This window comes from Petaurus breviceps, unplaced genomic scaffold (genome assembly GCF_028583685.1).
Source record: "Petaurus breviceps papuanus isolate PSGF00001 unplaced genomic scaffold, PetGlider_PUasm1.0 90881, whole genome shotgun sequence".
Lineage (NCBI taxonomy): Eukaryota > Metazoa > Chordata > Mammalia > Diprotodontia > Petauridae > Petaurus > Petaurus breviceps.
The window spans coordinates 15232415-15255096 of NW_027187369.1; the positions used below are offsets into that span (position 1 = coordinate 15232415).

Below are 22682 nucleotides of genomic sequence, written 5' to 3' on the forward strand. Positions count from 1 at the left end.
TGTCTTCCAAAATAGCTTTCAGTCTCACAAGAGATGATATATGTAAAACAATTTGTAAAGGTTAAGGTGCTATGGAAATATCACGTTTTGAGTTTTTTGTTTGTTTGTTTTTTGGTTAAAGTTTGGAATTTCATCATTTTCCAGGGGTAGGGAACCTGCTGCGTCCAAGGCCACATTTGGCCTTCTAGGTCCTCAGGTGCAGCCTTTTGACTGAGTCCAAGTTTCACAGAACAAACCCTTTTATTAAACCTTTTATTAATGTTCTGTGAAGATTGGATTCAGTCAAAGGGCCACACTTGAGGACCTAGAGGGCCACAAGTGGCCTCAAGGCTTCAGGTTCCTTCCTTGACATAGGCAGTAACCTTTCCCCATAAATATCAGCAGCTCTTTTGTAACTAAGTAGAGGGAGTCGCCTCCAGCCCTTATAGGGCATGTGATTTGCATAGTTACCCAAGCAGCATATGTCAGAGGAAGGACTTGAATAAGGTCTTCCTGCCTCTAAGGCTGCCTCTCTATCCAATAAGCCACGATGTATCATCATCATCACCATTGTTATTATTATTATTATCATTACAAATGAAGAAAGTGAAACCAGAAAAGGAACAGTGGGAAAGTGATGGAGATGTGGAGTCAGAGAGGCTGAGGCTCTGCCACTCGCCACCTGGGGGTCCTTGGGGCACTAACTGAACCTCTCCTGGTCCCATCTTCTCATCTCTAAACTAAGAAGGGGAGGGTCAGTTGTCTATGATCCTATGAAGTGACTGACCCACAATATGATCCTTTTCTACTGCCTCAAAGTCAACTAGTTGTTTAATAAAATGGAAATTTAATAAGTAAACAAATTACAATCACAGCTTTAGAGCTAGAAGGGACCTTCAAGGTCATTCAGCCCTCCCCCTTTATACAGAAGAGAAACTAAGGTTCAGAGAGGTTAAGTGACTTGCCCAGGGTCACACAGCAAGTAAGAGCAGAGCCAAGGGCAGCAGGATTTGAACTCAGGGTCTCTGATTCCAAGTCTGGCACCCTTTCTGCTATACCACAATGCATTCCATACCATGAGAAGTTTCTTTTCCAAAGCAGAATCTCCCCAACAGTGCAATGATGGATCTTGGGTACTGCACTGTACAGCATCTGTGTGTCCATCACACAGTAAAAGGCCAAGGCCATGCAGACACCTAACCCATTTATCTGGCAGACAACCATGATCCTTTCAAGTTGTTTCTATACCCAGAGTGTCTATTTTCAGACAACCCTCAGATTCAAGGTTTTCAAATAAAACTTGTTCTTTAAAAGAAAGACTCAAACCTGGTTGGGGGGCCTGAAGGCAGATGAGGGAAGGGGTGACCAAACAGTGTGTAATAACAAATCAAAGTCTAATTGAGGGCATTTTCATAGCTGAAATTTCCTCCCCACCACCACCACATTACACAATGCCCATCTCATCTCCAGTTTTTCTCTTGTCTACTATTTATAACATCTGCCTTGAAGAAGCCTACAATTTGATCCTCCTATTGGGGCAATTTGTACTTAAATAGTTAACATTAGTGGCTGACGGGAACACACATAAGCACACACAAGATTAAGGTTTTCATTATTTAAGGGAGAAAGTGATGAACCCCTGGCAGGAGATACTTGCTAATTTCTTTTTCCGAGCTTTCCCCTGCTGCAGTGCTGGCATGGAGACAACATTCCAGCCCCACCCCTCCCACTTTCTTTCATGTTAGGCAGCCAAGTTGGAATCCTCTCCATTCACTCCAGTGGCATTATCTGGTTCTGGTTTAATTCCCCCACCCCACTCCCAATGATATCTCTCTCTCCGTCTCTCCCTTTCTCTGTCTTCTCTTTCTGTCTTTCTCTGTCTCTCTTGAAATGAAACAATTTGGACTTTTAGGGAATCAAAATTTCTGACCTTCATTTTTGTCTGCAGGTTGTCCTATCTCTGCCATTCAGATTTGGTAGTATCCTTAGATTTAGAGCTAGAAAAGACTTTGAGGGGAACGTGAGGTCCAAAGACAGCAAGTGACTTGTCCAAGATGATGCTGATAAGCAAGTGGTAGAACCACAATTCAAAACCAGGCCCTCTGACTCCAAAGTCCATGCTTTTTTTTCAGTTGTACCATCTAAGGTCTGTTTCAGAAATGAGCAAGCCGGCTCCAAGTAGTATAACATCAGGTGCATTTCATGGTATATAAGAATTTCAGTTCCTTGAGTAGGGGTTATTTCCTTCATTATGTCTGTAATCAGCAGTTCCTGGCCCACAGTAGGTACTGAATAAATGTCAGTAGAATAGAAAAGAGGAAAGATGAGATTGGGGAGGGAAAATAGGTAGATGTGGTAATTGGTAAAGAGGAGAAAGAGAGAAGAAGATGAGGAAGAGAGGAGAGGGAGACAGAGACAGAGAAGAAAAAAGAGGAGGGGAGAGGGAGAGAAAGAGAGAAGAAAGGAGAGAGAGAAAAGAAATGAGAGGGGAGATAAGAAAGGAGAGAAGAGAAAGGAAAGAAAAGAGAGGAAGGAGGGAGAGAAAGAGAGAAAGGAAAGAGAGGAGGGAGAAAGAGAGAAAAGAAAGGAGAGAAGAAAAATAGACAAGAAAGGAAAGAGAGAGAGGGAGAGAGGAGAAGAGAGAGGAGAAAAGAGGAGAGAGGAGATAGATATGCACAGAGAGAGAGAGATATGCACAGAGAGAGAGAGAGAGAGAGAGAGAGAGAGAGAGAGAGAGAGAGAGAGAGAGAGAGAGAGAGAGAGAGAGAGAAGAGGTGTCAAAGCTAACAGCAAGGTCCATTTGGGAAGGTGGATAAGGCTGTCAGTGAGCCCAAAGTAGGAACAACCTGGGAAGTTGCAGGAGAAAATGAACATGGTTTTGAGTTTGAAGTGCTAATGAAATATACATGCAGTCCTGTAATCATATAGAAATGTGGGTCTAGAGCTCAGAGTAAAGGTCAGAATTGGAGATAGAGGCCAAGAAGTAATCTGCACAAAGGCAAGAGCAGAAGCACTGGTGTGAATGAGGATGACCAAGGGGAGAAGGAATATAGAGCAGTATAATAATGATGGCTAGTATTTGATTATACCAGGCACTATGCTAAATGTTTCCTCTCTCCTTTCTTCTCTCTTTCTTTCTCTCTCTCTCCCCCAGCTCTCTTTTTTTCTTCTCTGTCTCTAAATGGATATTCACAAGAACAACCCTAGGAAGTAAGTATTATTATTAACCCCATTTTACATATGAGGAAACAGAGGCAAACAGGGTGAAGTGACTTGCCCAGGGTCATACAACTAGTAAGTGTCTGAGGCCAGATTTTAATTCAGGTCTTCCTGACTCCAAGCCCTGTGTTCTGTGCACAGCAGCACCACTTAGCAGTAGAAGTAGTAATAAGTTGGGAGTAGAAAGACTGGAATAGTCACTCTGCCACTCCCTACCTATTATGACTTTAGGCAAGTGATTTGTGCACTTTCTGCCTCAGTTTCCTCACCTATAAAATGGTGAGAACAGATGATATCTGAGGTGGTTTTCGACTCTAGAACTCTATTCCTAAGACCAAAAACCTTGGAGAGCACCCACCTCTAGGGGTCAGCACAAAGAGGAAAAACCAAAGAGGGCAACAGAGAGAGAATGGTTCTAGAGGTAGGCAGACAAGTATTCAGAAGGAGGGCCAGTTGACAGTGTCAGCAGCAAAAGAGACCCAGGATAGGACAAGAAGGAGGTCACTGGTGAGCTTGCAAAAAGTTCAATCTAGTGAGGGGCAAATCAATCAGATTCCAAGAGACCAAAGTAAGAATTGGTGGTGAAGAAGTCACAGATGAGCTAGAAGGATGGAGGGGCTGACTGCTGAGTTTGGTGGCTGTATGGCCATAGACAAGTCATTTAACCTCTCTAGTCTTCAATTTCCTCCTCTGTAAAATAGGGAGAATTCTGGTGGCATTTACCCTCAGACTGAGGAGGCTCAAAGTACCCCAGAAATGGCATCTCTTACTAGTGAGGAGAAGTTGCGAGAAGGAGGAGGGCTGAGGGAGATCCCACTGGAGAGAGGAAGCCAGGTCACCTGCTGACAGTGTGGGAGGTGGGGGTTTAGCCAGGTGCCTGAGGAGACAGGAAACCATTTAGAACTGCCCAAGCAGAAAATGGAATAAGGCAATCAATAAGTATAGAGTAAGATTGCTGAGCAGCAGTAAGGGCCTAGTTGAGGTCATGCCCCAGGAATTTATAGTCAATTTCATGCCTTTGTCTAGGAAAATCAGCATGCCCGGGAGTAGAAATGGAAGAATTCAAGGCTAATGGTTAGCCAGAGCTGAGAATTTCCAGGTTGGGAATGATGGAAGGCCTAAGGAACAAGGGCTTCTAATGACTAGTGGATTAGAAGAAGAAAAGTCAGGATTGTTATGAACTCTCTTTTTGTTGTTGTTGTTGTTGTCATTCAGTCACTTTCAGTCTTGTCCAACTCTTTGTGACCCATTTGGGGTTTTCTTAGCAGAGAGTAGTTTGCCATTTCCCTCTCTAGATCATTTTACAGATGAGGAAACTGAGGCAAACAGGGTAAAGTGACTTGCCCAGAGTCACACAGCCAGTAAATGTCTGAGGCTTAATTTGAACTCATGAAGATGAGTCTTCCTGATTCCAAGCCCAGTGCTCTAACCACTGTACCACCTAGCTGCCCTATATGAACCCATTTTTTCACAAGAGGAAACTGAGATAGGCCACGATTAAATGATTTGTCCAGGGTCACAGAGATAGTAAGGATCTGAGATCATATTCAAACTCATCAGGTCTTCCTGTCTCTGTGCCCATCACCGCACCCATTACATAGAACATTATCCTTCACATGTCCTCCATGTTCAGATCTACCAAAGACCAAAATATACTGTAGCTTCCTCCTGATGCTGTCACTGTCCATGGGGTCAAGGCTGACTATGGAGGCAAAGGAAAGCTAGAGTGGCAGAGACTGCCGAAGAGAATAAAATAATTCAGTTAATGGTGGCAAGCTGTATCCACACAGTACTGAGTCATGTATCTGGTAAATAATTGAAAAATCTGACTCAAACAACCATACCTAATAAGTTGGGCCTCCCATTGATTTTTCTGCCCTCACGTCTTTGGTGTGGCTTTACAATTGTCAAATCAATCTGATTTTATTTTGTAATCAACTCAGTTGATTTAATACACATAGACACAGCCTAGAGTTTAGTGCCAGATTGAATTTGTAGGGTTGATTTGGGCTAGCTGGTATCTGCACCACAGCCATGGTTGGTTAGTGGTGAAACAGGAAGCAACACCCTGGATCATCACTGCAGCAAAGCCAGAGAGAGGCATTATGGATATGAGAGGGGTGCCAAGAGCAGGAAAGAGAATTCTAAAGGGGTAATATGGTTGCTATAAGTAGCAATTTGAACGTGGTCCCTGATGGCTAGAGTTTCAGACCCCGATAAGCCTCGGTAGGGCACAGCAGCACTATCTGGGATCTTTGTGACAGTTCCTTGCTAAGGACATTTCTCTGTATCTCTCCTGGTACATGGTAACATGTAGGAAGGTACCCAGGGGAGCTATGTGCTGTGTCTGCATTTTCTCTTCCCGTGGGCATGTGGGCTATGCACCCACATGGCTATGCACCCTTAGAACCTCCCTGATGACTGGAGGACAATGGAAGGGGATATCAGTCTTCCAGAACTTGTTGTGTCTGTGATGACAAGGCCTTTCTGAGACAGTCTAGCCTATATTCCTGATAGAGCAACTTCCCAAAACTGTACCTCAATAACCTTGGGCTATGTTTGAGATCTCCACATAGAACAGTCAGCAGTCGTTGAGAGCAGAAAAGATTTGTTCCCAAGATGGTTGAGGTAGAAAATGGTGCTGGGGTACTGATGAGGAAATTTTAGAGGTAGACTGGGGCCCTCATCCTAAATGGTATAGAGCTGCTAAGTCAACTTCATAGAACCTTCAAAATTTAAGAGGGTCAGAACAAGCTATAAACAGCTCCATAAGGGGTATGAGTTCCCTAGTCAAGAGTCATCTGTCTCATCCAGGGTATATATGCTCCACCAGGGTGTGGAGGCCTTGTGGCCGCCAAGGTAAGGGGTATGAGGACATCATCACCACCACGTTTACAGAGCACTTTGAGATCTGCCAAGTGCTACACATGTTATCTCGTGTAATTCTCATAACAACCCTAGTAGGGAAATACTATTATTATCCCTATTTTACAGATGAGGAGGCCAAGGCAAGCAGAAATTAAGTAACTTGCCAAGGGTTCACAGTTAGGAAGTATCTGAGGCAAGATCTGAACTCGGATCTTCTTGGCACCAACTTCAGCACTCTGACCCATTGCCTCACCTAGCTGAGCTGCTTGGGATTCACCAAGGGCAGCCTCACCCTCTCCAGCATTAGAGGACCCTTCCCACCATTACCCATTTCCCCTCTGGGCCAAGGCCGGTATTCAGAACAAAGTATATGACCTCTGACAGCCCCATTCAGTCTTCTGATTTCATATATGGTAGGAGGATAACTTGGCAAAGGTATGAATGTTAGAGGAAGAAGTTCTGAGAGGTAGAAAAAAGCAAACCCCAAAAGTTGGTTAGGTCTTCTTCCACCCACATTCCTCTATTAATCCAATTCACATTTCCAAGTCACAGAATTGACATTTCCACAGTATTGGTATTCTAAATATAATGAACATTTACTAGAAGTAAAGAAGCCTCCCAGATCAGAAATATCATGACACATGCTAAAAAAAGACAAAAGAATAAGATTTGAAAACTGATGAGAAAGGTCACCAAGTGAGGAACCATGGCTGGACTGAAGTGCAAAGGGAAATAAGTGCATCAGATGACAGAAAGACAAAGGTGGCAAATGCTGGAGGAACTGGAGGAAGACGGGCACATTAAGGAACTATTAGTGGAATTGTGAATCGGTACAATTGTTTTCTTCAAAAATTTGGCATTGAGAAAAAGACACTAAGCTGCACATCTCCTTTTGACCCCGTGATGGGTACACAGCTCAGAAGGAATTGTGGTTCCTACCACACTAAGGAAAAAAAAGGTAGAGGAAAAGGCCCCACAGACACAAAATTAATTTATACTAGCACTTTTTCTAATATACAAGATTTGGAAAAGGTTGGGAGGGAGGTACAGGCAACTGATTCTGGCAGACTGATGATATGGGCTACATCTCACTCTTCTCAAAAGAAAGGTGGTATACTACAGGTATAAGAAGGGGCATGCACCATCAGACGTGGCCAATGTGTTGATCTGTTTTGCTTGACCTTAATTCTTACAAGGGCAGGTGGGGAGGGGGAAGAGGAGGGGTGCCAGTCTGAGGCAGTGATCAGGAAGTGACAGCAAAGTGGAAAAAAATACATCAATAAAACACGAATTTTTTTTCCAAGGAGAGAAGAGGTCAGCTCCTGGATTACATTGGGATTTTAAGAAACAAGAGCGTACTTCCATCAAATGCTGCTTTCATTGAAATGCCTCCTGTAAAGCAAGCCACTATATCTATGATGCATCTGATCAGAAAGAGGTCTGGAAAATGTCACGGGCCTAACTCCGGTCAATCAGATTCATGGAAAGCATACAAATCTCTCGCTGCATTTCTCCAGGGAACACATCTCCAGAGGAGAACATTGCCTCTCCCTTTGTTCCAGCAATTCAATAAATGTTTGTTGTTAATGAGGACAATTACAGACGCCGGCACTGAAGCAATAAACCCATAATCTACCACCAGGTGAGCCTTAAAGAGTATTGTGAGGATGTTCAAATATAATTGAGAAATCGAGGTGCCTAAAAAAAATGTTTAAAAAGGCTAGCAGAGCAGCAGGGCACCTCCCTCCCCCTGTCCCAGACACCAGTGCTATTCTCGGAAGACTTGTTTCCTCCTGATTCCCCCTCCTCTTCTCCTCTAGGGGAATGGAGGACACTGCTTTGGCCAGTTTGGCTCAAATGTTTGCCTTTGTAACAAGGCAAGGATCTTTGGGGGGGAGGGGGATATTGGGAAATGTCTATGATGTCAAAAATAGAAGGCATCCATAAAGCTTAAGTTTTAAAAATAAGGTATGTCCTTCCCAAATACTCAATTTCTCTATCATGCCTGATTAACAAATGAGTATTTCTTACTATGTGCCCAACACTGTGCTAAGACAAAAATCAAGATCTCTGCCACTCAGGGTGGCTAGGTGGCACAGTGAATAGAGCACTGGCCCTGGAGTCAGAAGGACCTGAGTTCAAATCTGGCCTCAGACACTTAACACAAAAACTAGCCATGTGACTTTGGGCAAGTCACTTAACCCCAATTGCCCTCCAAAAAGCAAAAAAAAAAGATCTCTGCCACTAACGACATTATATTCTACCGGGGAAAATAACATCTATACAGATAAATGAATGAAAAAAATATATTAAACAATTGTAAAAATACTTCAAAGAGAAGACAATTGGGGGTGGGAGGAGGGGTAAAAGTAGTCTTGTGTAGATTTAGGATGAACCTCGAAGACAGTCTGAGATTTCAAGAGGCACAGGTGAGAAAAGACAGAGCATTCTAGGTATAAGAGAGAGATTTTGCACAGGACTGGAGGATGCAGATGGAGCGATATGAAATGAAGTCATCAGATATTAAGCTCAACATTTTGAAAAATATTAACAACACATTGGAAGCAATTAGTTTTGTTAAGGGAGATCTTTTAAAATGCATTCTAACCTGGGAGCAGCTAGGTAGCACAGTGAGTAGAGCACTGGCCCTGAAGTCAGGAGGACCTGAGTTCAAATCTGGCCTCAGACATTTAACACTTACTAGCCATGTGACCTTGGGCAAGTCACTTTGCCCTCCAAAAAAGAAAAAAAAATGCATTCTAACCTGCCCAAGCTCTTCATTGAGGTCAGATGTATTCACCAGAGCACCTTCTTGTATCTCTTCATCATAAAAGTCTTTATCCCAAGCAATGAAAAAGGAACCCAAAAATTTCTGCATTTCCACAGTAACATACATGGAAACAGGGATAATGAAATTGAACAGGACCATAAATGACAAGAAGTCTGTGAATATTTTCAGAACCTGGAAGAAAAGAGATAAGTCATGGTAACCAGAAGCAGGCTTCTCCTGTGGAGACATTAAGAACAGAAGGGAACATGAAAAATCTGGTCTCCAGTTGTTTTTTTTTTAAATAATAGATTTTTGATAGTCTTGTTTTGACACCATCTAGAAAGAGTAATTATAGTTATCATAAATAAGAAGAATTTATTTATAATTGATGATAATTAATTATAGGACTTTAAGGTATTCAAAGTGCCTTACATTCAGAGCCCCCGTATCCTATCCCCACCCCCTCCCAGCAATCCCTTATAACAAAGGATTTTTTTAAATGAGGAAAAAATTCAGCAAAACCAGTCAACATGTTGAAGAAAATCTAATGTTCTCAGCAATGTTCCACCTACTGACCGCCTCCCACACCCCATAACCTTTGCAAAGATGTGAGAAAGGAGGGACAGTCTTATAGGTCTGGTCTTTATAGCACAGAATTCAACCTCTCTGAGTTGGAAGGGTCTCCAACAGCCAGGTAGGCCAATTCACAGCTGAACAGAAATCTCTACAAGATTCCCAATGATCAGTCATCTCACCCTTGTTAGATGACTTCCAGTGTGTGTGGGGGTGGGGGCAGAAACCAACTCACTGCCTATCAAGGCAACCCATTCTGCCTGGGGATGGCTCTAATTGATGGGAAACTTTTCCTACACTCACCTCCAATGCTGAGGAAATTGTGCTTGATGTGGAAAAAACATCTTCCTAAAGGACAATTCTTAATGACAGGGTAAATCTTCAGGTACAAAACCAAAGGTAGATTTTAATCATCTATGGAAAGTCATCTTTAATTTTTTTAATAGAATATCATGGTTTCTTCCAAAATGCTTCTTTTTAGGGTTTTTTAAGAGGCAAAAGTGTTTTCTCTCCTCCTTAAATCTTCACCCTGTCCCACTTAACCTCTAGGTGAAATATCTGGCAGAAAGATCAAATGTTTTTATCATCTCAGAAAAAGGCAGCATGGTATACTGGATAGAGAGCAGGCCTTAGTGTCCAAAAGATCTGGTTTCAGATCCTACCCCTGACACTTGGCAAAACTGCTTGACTACTCTAAGGAACCCTGTGCCTCAGTTTCTTCATCTGAAAAATGAGAAGATTGAGCTCAATGGGCTCTAATGTGACTTCAAGTTCTAAAATCTATGATCCTTTGACACTATATCAAAACAAAGAGCCAAAGGGAACAGTTAGGAACAAGGGCTAGAATTTGCTGAAAATCCAATTTATGCTTGACACTGAAAAAAAAACCTTCCTAATGATTGGAGCTGTCCCTCAGTGGAATAGGCTGCCTCTGAAAAAGGGGGTCCCCCCATTACTGGAGGGCTTCAAGAAGAAGATCGATGGCTAGTTACTAAGGATAGACAAAATGCTCACTGACAGCCCTTCCCACACGGACATTTTGTGATTTCAGGAGACTACAAATCAAATGTATGAGAGTATCATAGCTGTTTGCCAAATGACTTGTAAACAGGTCCTGGTTGAAAAGTTAGGCCTAAGTACAAATGAAGTTATTGACTTTAAAAAAAAAGGTTTAAAATTTAAAAGAAGAGGATACAACTAGAAAAACATCTGGAATAATAAAAACCAAGTCACTGTTTCCTTGACATTTACTGAACATCAAATTATATCTTCAGGATTGAAAACATTAAACCAATTACCTTTACAGTTTCTCGGTCATGCTGGGTCCTTTGATTGTACCAAGGTTCATCATTGTGGGAGACACTTTGCCACACATACTTCATTGTGGTGCAAATAGCAGCTTTGGACAAGAGGATACACAAGTACACGATCAGGAAGCCATTGATAGATCTGAAAAAGAAAAGGAGGTTGATTTAAAATTAGTTTGATCATTTAGATATAGTTAAGGACTCTCTGTTGACGACAAGAGAAGTCTAGACAAATATATCTTGGACAAAAGAGAGTATGGTACAGTGGACTTGAAATCAGATGAACTAAATTTGAGGCCCAGTTCTATTCTCATGCAAACATCTGATCTTGAACAAGTCAGCCAACTGACCATAGCAGAGCTGGAACCAGTACTTTTGGCACACTGGGCAATCAACTGGGGGGAGTAGGGATTTCCCAGGATACAAAGAGAGGAGGAGAGGATATGAAGGAAGAGAAGAATTCCATCTGTTAGCTAGCTTCCCATTTGAGCTGATTATTCTTGGTGATGATTTCCCATGGGCCTCCCTCTCTCCCTCGTCCCCATCCCACCCTCTCAATTGCTAGTGCCTGCCCTCTGAAATTATATGCCATTTATACTTTATAAATCATATGTATACATAGTTACTTGCCTGTTGAATCCCCCATTAGAATGTAATTCTTGTTTTTTACACACGGTAAGCTTTTAATAAACGTTTATGGGCTTGACTTGCTAACTAGGTACTAAGCCCCATCTTTCTACACTGAAGAGGAGCTACAAGTCCTGTCAGGGACCTCAAAATTGCATTTTCCTGAGGCAAAGGTCTAGTGACCTCAGCTCAGTAACTCTGACCATCTGAGTCCATGTTTCTTTTTTTTATAGAATTGGGATACTAACCCTCATTCTACATATTTTACGGGGCTGTTGTAAGGATCAAGCAAGAAAGTGGTTTGTTTTTAAGATTTTTGTAACTAAAAAGGCCTATAGGCATCTCAAGGACTGTCTTTATAATTATAGGCATGTAGGTGGTAGAAAGGCAGAATGCTGAGAAATGTCTCAAATTCTGAACTCAGGAAGTCCTGAGGTCAAAAGCTGCCTCAGATACTTCTCAGATGTGTGATCATGGGCAAGGTCACTTGACCTTGCTTGTGCATCAGTTTCCTCATCAGTAAAATGGGGATAATTAAGAGCCCCTGTCTCATGAGGTTATTGTGAGGATCAAAGGAGGTAACATGTATGAAACATTTTGAAAACTTTAAAGTGTTATATAAATGCTTGCTATCATCATCACTGTCATCAATATGGCTGAAATGGGCAAGTGGAAGAAAAGTTGGAAGAACACCACCTCTTCCCCCATGTGCATGGACTCACTAATATAACTTTGCCCTCTTACAGTAAGACTCTAATATCCCTGTTCAGAACCCTAGGATGAGAACAGGAATATAGATATCCCTGGCCCCCTTAAATCTCTAATGAATCCCAACCCCTTACCAATCTAGAACCCTGAAAGTCCTGGAACATGAAGGTTCGTGAAGAGGTGGCCTACACCCTCACACATCAGGCAAATCCATTTCTGAGGAAGTGGCCTAGAGTTCAAAAATCTGAGCTAGCTAGGGAAGCAAAGTATGGGTGAGTAGCAACCAAGCTCATGATCAGTCATCATGTTCTGATCTAGCACATGGAGACTTCAGTCAACCTTCTACCAACTAGCATAATCCATTCCACTCCTCTAATAGCCTCCCAAACTACTAGCTTAATTTGGCACAGAATCCAAGTAAACAAAAGGTTAAAGTCTTCGGAAAATTTCCCAAGGTTTTAACCAGAGTCAAGCCCTCCACTGATTGGTGCAACCCAATTTTCAGGCGCATTCTTACTTTTCCACAGCGGAGCGCTTCTGAGATTTCCCTTGGTAATTCAAAGCCATTTTGCTTTCCATTCCTGTGTAAACAGCAACTCCTAAAGAGCAATAAAGTATAATTAAACCAGGTTTACAACTGACCAACTCCCCATCCCATGTGACCAACAAACCCTTTTAAGTCCCATCCCCTTCTGATATTAACTAAAAAAAAAAACCACACTAGAATTCCTAACATTTCCCCACACATGACATGTTACACTAGGCTTAAGAAATCATGTAATGTGAAGTATAATTCATACAATTAATATCCCTAAAACATTTTTATTTTATTTATATTCTCTTTAAGCATGTCACACTATAAAAAATATAACACCTAGAAATAGGTTTCCATTAACATTTATTATTTGCTATGGTTACTTAAAATTCAACTATTATTCAGAGGCATTATAGAGTATATTTCTGATAAATAAATTCTTTAAAATGTTCACCATAAATCTTCTTGGTATTTTTTAGAGTAGCTCCTTTCAGCAATAGATTTTCAGGTCCCAAAGACCTAAACAGAAAGTGAATATTGTTTATCCACAAAATCCATTATCATCAGTAAATTTCTGGGGCACTTTTCCCCCTCCCTATATCCCCTCTGACTGGGAGTTTCATACCCATCTGTCTGTGTGTAGTATAAAAGTGGGCTCATGTCTCCAGACAATTCCAAGCCCCAATTTCTGGCAGGTACATGTGGGACCAGACAGACAGAAGAAAGTACAGAGTTAGAAGCCTAGTCAAAAAGACATCAGAAGGGAAGAGATGGAGACAGAGAGGGGCCAAGCCTTAGAAAGGCAGAGAGATGAGGAAACATGGAGAGAAACATATAAGAAAGATAAAAAACAGAGACTAGAAGAGAATATGAACATTCTACACAAGATGAGACAGGCCTCATCAGGGACCTGTGGGTATACTTCAGCTCCCTAACTCCCACCATATTCTTAACATCCTGTGGCTGATTGGAGTAATCCAAAGTGGAGAGCTGAAATAATCATGAGCCTAACAGAAGGCATGAGAGAGACCCACACTTATTTTTTCCTTTTCTTTTTCCTTACAGAGGATAGGGAGATGTAAATATGTGGTTGTAAATGTGTGGGGAACACTAGTGTGGAAATCCTTTCCACCAACACAAAACATCCTTTATAGTCTTTGGGTCTTGCCAGGGCACACAGCTAGTACATATCAAAGCTAAGACTTGAAAATAGGTGTTCCTGGCTAACAGTCTCACCCTCTATACCCTATACCATACTACCTCTCTCCTGAAATTGTATGTATGTTCTAAGGACTTCAGTTACCCAGATAATTGTGTCTCAGTCTTTTCACTTCACTTAAAATGCAAGTAATTTGCCAGTCCATCTATTGCTTCCCTTGGACCACAACTGTGCACCTATATTTCCTAAACCCCACTGATAACAATCATAACACATCCTAGAAGAACAACTCACCACCACCATAGCTTAAAGGGAGGCCAGGCAATTTGAGTCTAGTCACCCTGGCATCTCTTTCCAAAGGAAAAGAATCAGAAGTTATTTACACAAGATGCAAATAGTAACATCAAGAAGGAACCAGTGAATGGTAAAGGAACTAACCTGGCAATGGGTTCTGCATTATTACCATAGATATTGATCTTCCCAACAAACCTGGAAAAAGAACATAATAGAATGAGATTTTGTTCCTATATTCAATTAATATTGACCACCACGAGTATCAGCAGGAATCAAATAATGTAAAAAGACGGACCTATAAGGACCTTCAGAATAAAGCAGAAAGACTATTAGGTATGTGTCATAAAGTGATGCTAAGAAAATGCTATGTCGTATCCATTCTAGTGATTTGGAAAGCTATTACAAATTGAATTATTAAAGAACATGAGAGCTGGAAAGACCTCAGGGACGATGAAACTAGTCCAACTCCATCAGTGTACAAATGGGGAAACTGAGACCCAGATAGGGGAAGTGACAATGCTCTAGGTCACCCATTGTCAGGAGCTTGGAGCCTTGTAGGGACAAGAGGAGAAGAAAGACAAGAATGTTATCCTTTTCATGGGAAAATTTCCTACATATTTCTGATCACTGTGGGGTAGCTACGAGGGGAAGCAAGCTATTGTAATTCTATGTAGGGAGAATCAGGGAATAGACCATGGTACCCATGAAATGTTAGAAGATTTAGGGCAGTGGTATCAACTGAAATAGAAACAGGGATACTAAACTGTACATAAGGCCTCATGCAGGTCCCAAATTAACTTAGAAAACCACATATTAACATCGCCTAAGCCAGGGGTGGGGGAAGCCTCAAGACCACAGTTTCCCCTCCCCTGATCTGTGCTCTACTGTACTTTTATTTATATTGTCAAATATTATCTAATAACATTTTAACATGGTTAAGAGAAGTGAATGGAGCCCCGACTGCTTGTCTGACACCTGGATTAGATAAAACCTTCCATCATGTTGGGTGAATTCTCAGTGGAAGATTGAAGGAAGGTTAGTGATATGAGTAGAAAGGATTATTGATTCTAAGAAGAATGGGAGACCTTAAAAAATGAAAATCTGACAAAACAATTGTAAATAATGCCAATGAGGAAGAAACAGGATGATATCTAACGAGAATGTTGTTTAATGTTTAATGCCTATGCAGCTGTTGAGTGAACTTAAATTTTTTGTCATTGTTGACATTCAGTTGTTTCAGTCATGTCTGATTCTTTGTGACCCCTATTTGAGATTTTCTAGGCAAAAATGCTGGAGTAATTTGCCATTTCCTTCTCCTGATCATTTTATAGATAAGGAAATTCAGACAAACAGGGCTAAATGACTTGTGCAGGGTCACAAAGATAGTAAATGTCTGAGGCCACATTTGAACTCAGGTTTTCCTGACTCCAAGCCCAGAGCTCTTCTCTGCTGTGCCACCCAGCTGACCAGTTAATTCTTTACAGAATATTTTAAAAAGATGGAAGCAAGGACATATAACTGTGGACAAATACAAAAGGTTAGAGGATGGCAGGGAAATATGATAGAAATTAGTTGAGGCTAAAGAAAAATGTGAAAGACTATGAAGTCAGCTTTTATAAAAGGGAGGAGATAGGATCATTGCTCACAGCTGGCAAGCAACAGTGAGGAAGCAGAAATACTCACTCAAGTTTAATTCCATCCTTACTGTCTAGGAAAATATTAAATAGAAAAGGGTAGAGCAAACACAGTGAAGAGAAACACACCCCACCACCAATTGGGGAATGGCTGAACAAGCTGGGGTATATGAATGGAATGTAATGGACTTCATATCTACCTGGAGAGTCTTAGACAAACTGATGCTGAGTGAAAAGAGCAGAACCAGGAGAAATCTGTACACAATTACAGATACAACGTACGTGTGATGACCAGCTTTGATAGACTGGACTCTTCTCAGCAATGCAGGGTTATAAGTCAACCCCAAAAGACTCATGATGCACAGAGATGTCTACATCCAGAGAAAGAACTGAGTTTGAATCCAGATTGAAGCAAACTCCCTGCTCTCTTTCTTTTTCTTGTTTGGTTTTGTTTCCTCTTTACCATTGTTCATTCCATCTGATCCAATCCTTCTTTATGACCTGACTAATGTCTAATGTGAAAGCATTTGCAGATCCTGTACTTGATTGTATGCTGTCATGGAGGGGGAGGGGAGGGAGGGAGAGAAAGTTTGAAACTCAAGGAATTGTGGAACTGAATCCTGTAAACTAAAAGTAAACAAACAAATTAATAAAGACCAAAAAGAATTTTTTAACAAAAAAAAAACTGCACAATATGTTAATGAACTTTCATAAAATGTTTCTATAGCCTTTAAGACACTACATGATATCAGATAAGAATCTTTTGTAGAAGATCAATGTATTAGAACAAAGAGTATGGTATTTAGGTGATGAGTTAAAGGCTTTGAAAACTCAACTGTTGTTTAGATGTGACTGCAAGAGCAGGTGTGCCATTCAATGTGGATGAGATGGTTAAGAATCTGCTTCATTGGTTTAAAAATGCTTATCCTTTTACTTCTTTATCTCATTGGCTATTGACCTTTGTTCCCCTAGGACTGATGTTCCTTTTTTCCATCTGCATGTTGCCCTTGTTGTGCCAATGCATAAGGCAGCTTGCGATTCAATCACAGACACAAGTCCATTATCTGCACTTACAACAAAAGAAAAGGGAAGATGTTGAGGAGCTAGGCCAAGTGTAACGAAGAGTCCAGCCCAGGATTTGTATCCCACCAGGCTGTGTACTCCCTTATGCTTAGAGAAAGACTGGTGCAAGGCTTCTCTATAAACCCATGAACTAATCCAGGTGCAAGATAAGGTACTAAGTAAGAGAAAATGTTTTTTCAAACTAATTATGGGAACCGCGGAGTCTAAGGGAATGAGGGTCTATGTTATCTTCACTGTTATAGTTCTTTGTCATAAGGGTATAAAAGGATACAGCAAAAGCATAATAAATGGACTGCTTGCTGGCAAAAAAAAGAGAGAAATGCATCCCAGATGGATAAGAGATCACCTAGATATTTTAAATCAGGGGTCAAACCTATCCCTGAAAAACTCCCAATAAAATTAAAATGTAAATAGGACACATCTAACAAAATAAATAAAAATACAATACAACATAAACAATGCTCATTTGTGGTTTTCTAAGTCAATATGCAGCCTATAGAAAATCTGTTTCTATTTTTGACAGCACTGATTTAAATGAGTTCCCATCTCCTAACTCACATCAATTATATCCAAGGGTCTTCAAAGAATTTCCACATGTGAAGCAGCATGTTATAGGGGATAAAGTACTGGACCAGAAAGACCAGGGTTAAAACCTTACCTCAGACAAATACTAATCATGTGACCCTGGGCAAGTCACTTAACCTCTTTAGGTCTCAGTTTCCTCATCTGTAAAATGAAGGGGTTGAACTCAATGATTTCTAAGATCCATCGCAGTTCTAAATTTATGTAATCTCATGATCCTGTAATCCCTGAACCACTATGAGTAATCTTTAAGCAATAATGGAGATCAGGAAAAATGCCAATTGCCTGGGGCCAGGAAAACATCCTAAGTGTCCAATGAAAAGGGGGAAAAATGTATTCCAAAAACCATAGCTCCAGGAAAATTCTAGAAAGAATAATTTTAAAGAGAGTATGAGAACAATCAGAAAGAGAAATAGGAGAGAGACTGCCTTGCATAGAATGAAGGGTAGAGGGACGGGTAGAGAGAGGAGAGGAATGGACTGGATTCCTTACTTCTGAGGTCCCTTCCAATCCTGAAATCCTGTCACTCTGAATGGGAAGCCTTATGATCATGAGTTGAATGTCTAATAGATAGTCATGTTGTTAAATTTCAAAATAAACGGACAATCGGGGGTGGCTAGGTGGCACAATGAAGAGAGTATTGGCCCTGGAGTCAGGAGGACCTGAGTTCAAATCCGACCTCAGACACTTAATACTTACTAGCTGTGTGACCTTGGGCAAGTCACTTAACCCCAAATGCCCTCCAAAAAAAAATAAAAGGACAATCTTAAATAAGTTTCCCAGGCCCATGATGAGCAAAGCTGATCTTTGAATCACTTTGCTACCAAGGGAAGGAACAGGTCCTACAAACACAAAGGTTAGCAGAAGGCTTTGCATTTCTATGTAATGCTTGCATGAAAGAAAAGCAGAACACAGACAGTAGTAAAGGAAACCTGGGACTCCTTACTTGTACAGGTCAGGTTGAGGTTGCTCACACTCGATCGTGGCTTGGAGGGTATCAATGGAATGAGCTGTATTAAGCGAACTGGTATCACGGATAGCATATTGTGTCTGGGTGAAAGCAGAAGTGAAAACCCAAAAAAGAAAAAAGAAAGAAAGAAAGAAAGAAAGAATGAAAAAAGTGGGTCTTTTTGCAAACATCTACCCACAGAATTCTAGGAACCCAGTATGGCTCAGTGAACCATTCTGGTAGAAGCCAACAAATATTGATGCACATTACCCACAAATAAGTTGTACAATATTATTCTTAAAATGTATCAGAGGTAATTAGATGATCCCCCTGCTGCTTTGGGATTTCAATGATATTGAAGAACTTGAAACCATTCTCATGACCTACTGCTGGGAGATTTCCGTTTGCAGCATGCATGTAATTAACTGAGGAGCCCACGGAAAAAAAAAATTCAATGTATTTATATTTTTATCCTATTCATGGAACTGAGTCCTATTATTGCCCTCGCCACAGTGGACTGACTTGGCCCAACACACACAAACTAAGCAGCCGCCTCTCAGTGTTGAAAATGATCCAATTCTGCCAGGAGCAAGAACCAGCATTAGGAGTGCCATTACCCAAATAGCTTTATTAATGAATTCTAAGAGGCTTCCAAGCGACTTCATTTGAGATTGAGGTGAGAGGGATTATGCGCCTACTTTTATTCAGGCCTCTGGACCTTTCTCTTGCTGTATATTATGTACTTGATTAATTTCACATGGAAAGTATGGCGCCAGTTGAAACATCTTATAAAGCCATCCCCATTCCCCCAATCAAGGCCTAATGCAGATACAAAAGACTCATCTTGGAAGAAGGTTGGTGTCATTTTCTAAGTGGGATATTAAGGAAATGTCTGAGTCATGCTTAGCAGCCTAGCTCCAGAAATTGAACCCCACCCCTTCCTTTTAGCTCCTTCAGAGAGAAGTCATTTAAAAGGTTTCCATTCCAGACAAAGAGACTCAAAAATAATTTCAGGATCCAAGCTCAGTTCTGTCCATTTTATAATCAAGAGAAAGTAAGGAAATTTCATGTTTGAATGTTCGCACCCATATCTCCCTGTTCCTCTGTGACCTTGGGCAAGCTACACCACTTCTCTGGGGCTGTTTCCTCATATGAAAAATGAGACAGCTGTACTAGATCACCTCAAAGGTCCTATCTGGCACCAAATTTATGATTCTATGATCTCATGACCTTGGTTAAATCACTTGCCCTTTCTAGACCTCAGTTTCTTTATCTGTAAAATGAAGTGGTTGCCTCTGAGTTTCCAATTAGCTCCATAGCTATCATCTTATGATACTGAATACAATTAAATTCCGTTTTCTTTAAAGGCAGAATAAGCACTTGGAGCACACACACAGTAGGCATGTAATGAAAGCTTGCTGAATTCAACTGAATCTACAGTTTAACCAACAGCTAAGCCTCCAGTTCCCAGGCTCCAGGCATGGTAGCATCACTTGGGCCAGAGGTCAGAGGAAGTCTCCTCTTCTTTCTCCAAAGACTCAAGGCATAAAAAGTCCTCTCTTCCCCATGGCTCTGAAGAACTATTATTATACCCTATAGAGTTGTTTGAGACAGGTTGGAGCTGACATTGCCAAAGCCAACCAGATGAGTACCTTATTCACTGGATTAAGTAAATGTATTTTCATACATTCATAATTCTTCCCAACAATAATTTATGAAATTGTGCCCTAAGGGACTAAAAGGGAAGATCGAATTCCTTCAAATCATATTACTTGCACCCTGGGAAAGAAGCCATTCTGTCAAGAGAATATTCCTCACTTGGAAAAGATTCAATGTCAACACTAGACAGCTCCATGAAACTGTGTTTCAACTTTACCGCCTTCGAATATGTTCATTACCAAGTTTTCACCAATTAGATAAACAGTCACTAATAAATAGAAGGTCATAAAAACGTCAGTGCGGTTTGTTTTATAGCCTTGAGCTTGTTTTTTTTTTTTTTTAAACAAGCCTCCACCCCACTTTGAGAGATTTATAACCAGTCTCACCTGCCTGGAGTCAGCTGGTTGCCAAGTCTATCCAACAAACATTTCCAAAATGCCTCATACACCTTCTTGTTCCCCAACTTCTCTCTACCCATGTGGCTATCACCTTGGTTTGAGCCCTATCACCCCTCACTTGGACTAACAGACTGTCCTCTTAATTGGTCTCTGCCACGACTGTCTCCCTCTGCAATCAAATCTTCAGACAGTTGTCAAAATGAGCTCTCTACTGCTTCTAGAGTCAACCCTTCAAGACTTTCAACACCATGTAACACTACTTCCCTTTACAAACTCTGTACTCTAGCCTGAATTTGACCTTCCATCGTCCAGCTTCCTGAGTTCCCACAGGTGATTCTCCATACCTGGGATTCACTCTTTCCTCACCCCAAACTCTCAGAATCCCTGTTTTTCTTCAAGGCTCACACTGGGGGGGGTCACCCAGCTGTGGGACAGTGAATAGGGTGCTAGACTTGGAATCAAGAATACCTAAGGTTCATATCCGACCTGAAATATTATGTAACTGTGTAACCCAGAGCAGGCAACTTTGATTCTCTGTGCCTCAGTTTCCTTATCTATAAAATGAAGAGATTGGTCCCAGTTTCTATACTGCCTTTTGGCTTTAAATCTGTGATCTTCTCGAAAGCCTTCCTCAATTCCACCCCCTCACAGATGTCAGCGCCCTCTCTCCCACCTTATTTATCTAAGACCACGGGGTATCCCTCCCAGTACAAAGGAATTTATTTGAGAGCAAAGACTGTTTTGTTTTTGCCTTTTGGAATTCCACTCGCACTACCTAAGCTGAGCACACTTGTGCAGAAGAAAGTGGGGGTGAATCACCACCAAGGATAACTGCACCAAAACCGTTTTCCAACGAGACCTACCCAGACAGCAGAAAAACACAAATTCCCTCTGAAAGATTAATTACCCTGAGCTGAAAGAGAAGAATCAGAGTCCTTTTGCTACGTTACCTTGCAGTTAGATTCCCCATCAAGACTGGCCGTTGTAACATAACAGGTCCCATCATCATTGCCTGATGACAGAAGGATAATATCACAAGGAAACGTTTCATCCGCGTGCACCTCAACAATGTCACCAACCTGGAAGGTAAAAGAATGATAAATAAGCTTAGACCCTTTCAAGGCATTCATTCGTTCTCTAGGTGGAATTCCCACTGGAGCAAGAGAGAATTCTATGTACAGAGTAGATTAGCCTCAAAGACCTCCCTTTTGGAACCAAGAGATTCATCAGTCTTGCATCATGGCAAGGTGGGGAAATCGTACTGTGTGAATGACAAGAATCCTCCTGAAAGGCCACAAGGACAGAAGAGAAATCCTCTGGCACTTTAAGAGACTCATAGACTTCCCAGGATGACCTTAGCCCTCTGCCAATTACACAGGGATCGTGTTTCTCATCTCTTCTCTGTCCTGATTGACAACGATATCTTCCAGATATGTTCAAATGCCTTTATTTGTGAATGTGTTCACAGAAAAGTCTATGTGACAAATCAGGAAAGACACATTGGCTGAGGTGTTATAATTATTCTGGACTGGCTTTTTCTTTGCTGCCTGAGAGAAATTCATGGTCAAGTCTATTTGATTCAGTAGGCATTTATTAAGTACCTTCTGTGTTCAAGTCCCCTTGCTAGACCTTTGGGATATAAGAACAAAACAAAACAATCCACGACCAGGTGGAACCTATACTCCACATACATTCCCTCCACCACTCCCAAGGACATCATACATGAATGTAAAATAATTTCACCTGTGGACCACCTGCCATAGAGTCCTAATAACTACAGAGGACGGACAGGGGGGAGGTGGCAAACTACAGGTGTGGTATACAACATACATCTAGGTCAATGGGTGGGTACAGTTTGCATTTGGGGGTGGAGGGTGGGGAATAGGCTCCAGCCACTTGAAAGTAACAACAATGATTTTTTTTAAAACATCGATAAAATATTTATTTTTAAACACAATAAATGATTTCTTCATCTAGGAGTACACACACTCCCATAACAAAGGGAAGGAACCTTAAATAGGAGAGAACCTACAACAAAAGTTCTATGGAAAAGCATTCAAAGAGCCTGGAGCTGCTTTATTACCAACTTGCAATGTATTATGCATCTTTAGCACTACTGGTAAATCTACTGTCGGATTTTTTAAAAATATTTCGATTGGGGTGGCTAGGTGGTGCAGTGAATAGAGCACTGGCCCTGGAGTCAGGAGGACCTGAGTTCAAATCCTGCCTCAGACACTTGACACAATTACTAGCCATGTGACTTTGGGCAAGTCACTTAACCCCAATTGCCTTCCAAAAAAAACCAAAAGAATTTAGGGGCAGCTAGGTGGCATAGTGA

General features: G+C 41.3%; 1 protein-coding gene across 1 annotated transcript in view; it reads right to left on the reverse strand.

Annotated features, from left to right (window-relative positions):
* Window positions 1-22682, reverse strand: part of ATP11C (ATPase phospholipid transporting 11C) — a 208372-nt gene that overhangs the window by 68388 nt on the left and 117302 nt on the right. The window contains exons 6-12 of the mRNA XM_069074166.1: window positions 21295-21423; window positions 18285-18388; window positions 14184-14234; window positions 13041-13105; window positions 12569-12650; window positions 10708-10858; window positions 8831-9028 (exon numbers count right to left, since the gene is read on the reverse strand). Coding sequence (XP_068930267.1) covers window positions 8831-9028; window positions 10708-10858; window positions 12569-12650; window positions 13041-13105; window positions 14184-14234; window positions 18285-18388; window positions 21295-21423 — 780 coding nt within the window. The remainder of the gene's footprint in view (window positions 1-8830; window positions 9029-10707; window positions 10859-12568; window positions 12651-13040; window positions 13106-14183; window positions 14235-18284; window positions 18389-21294; window positions 21424-22682) is intronic.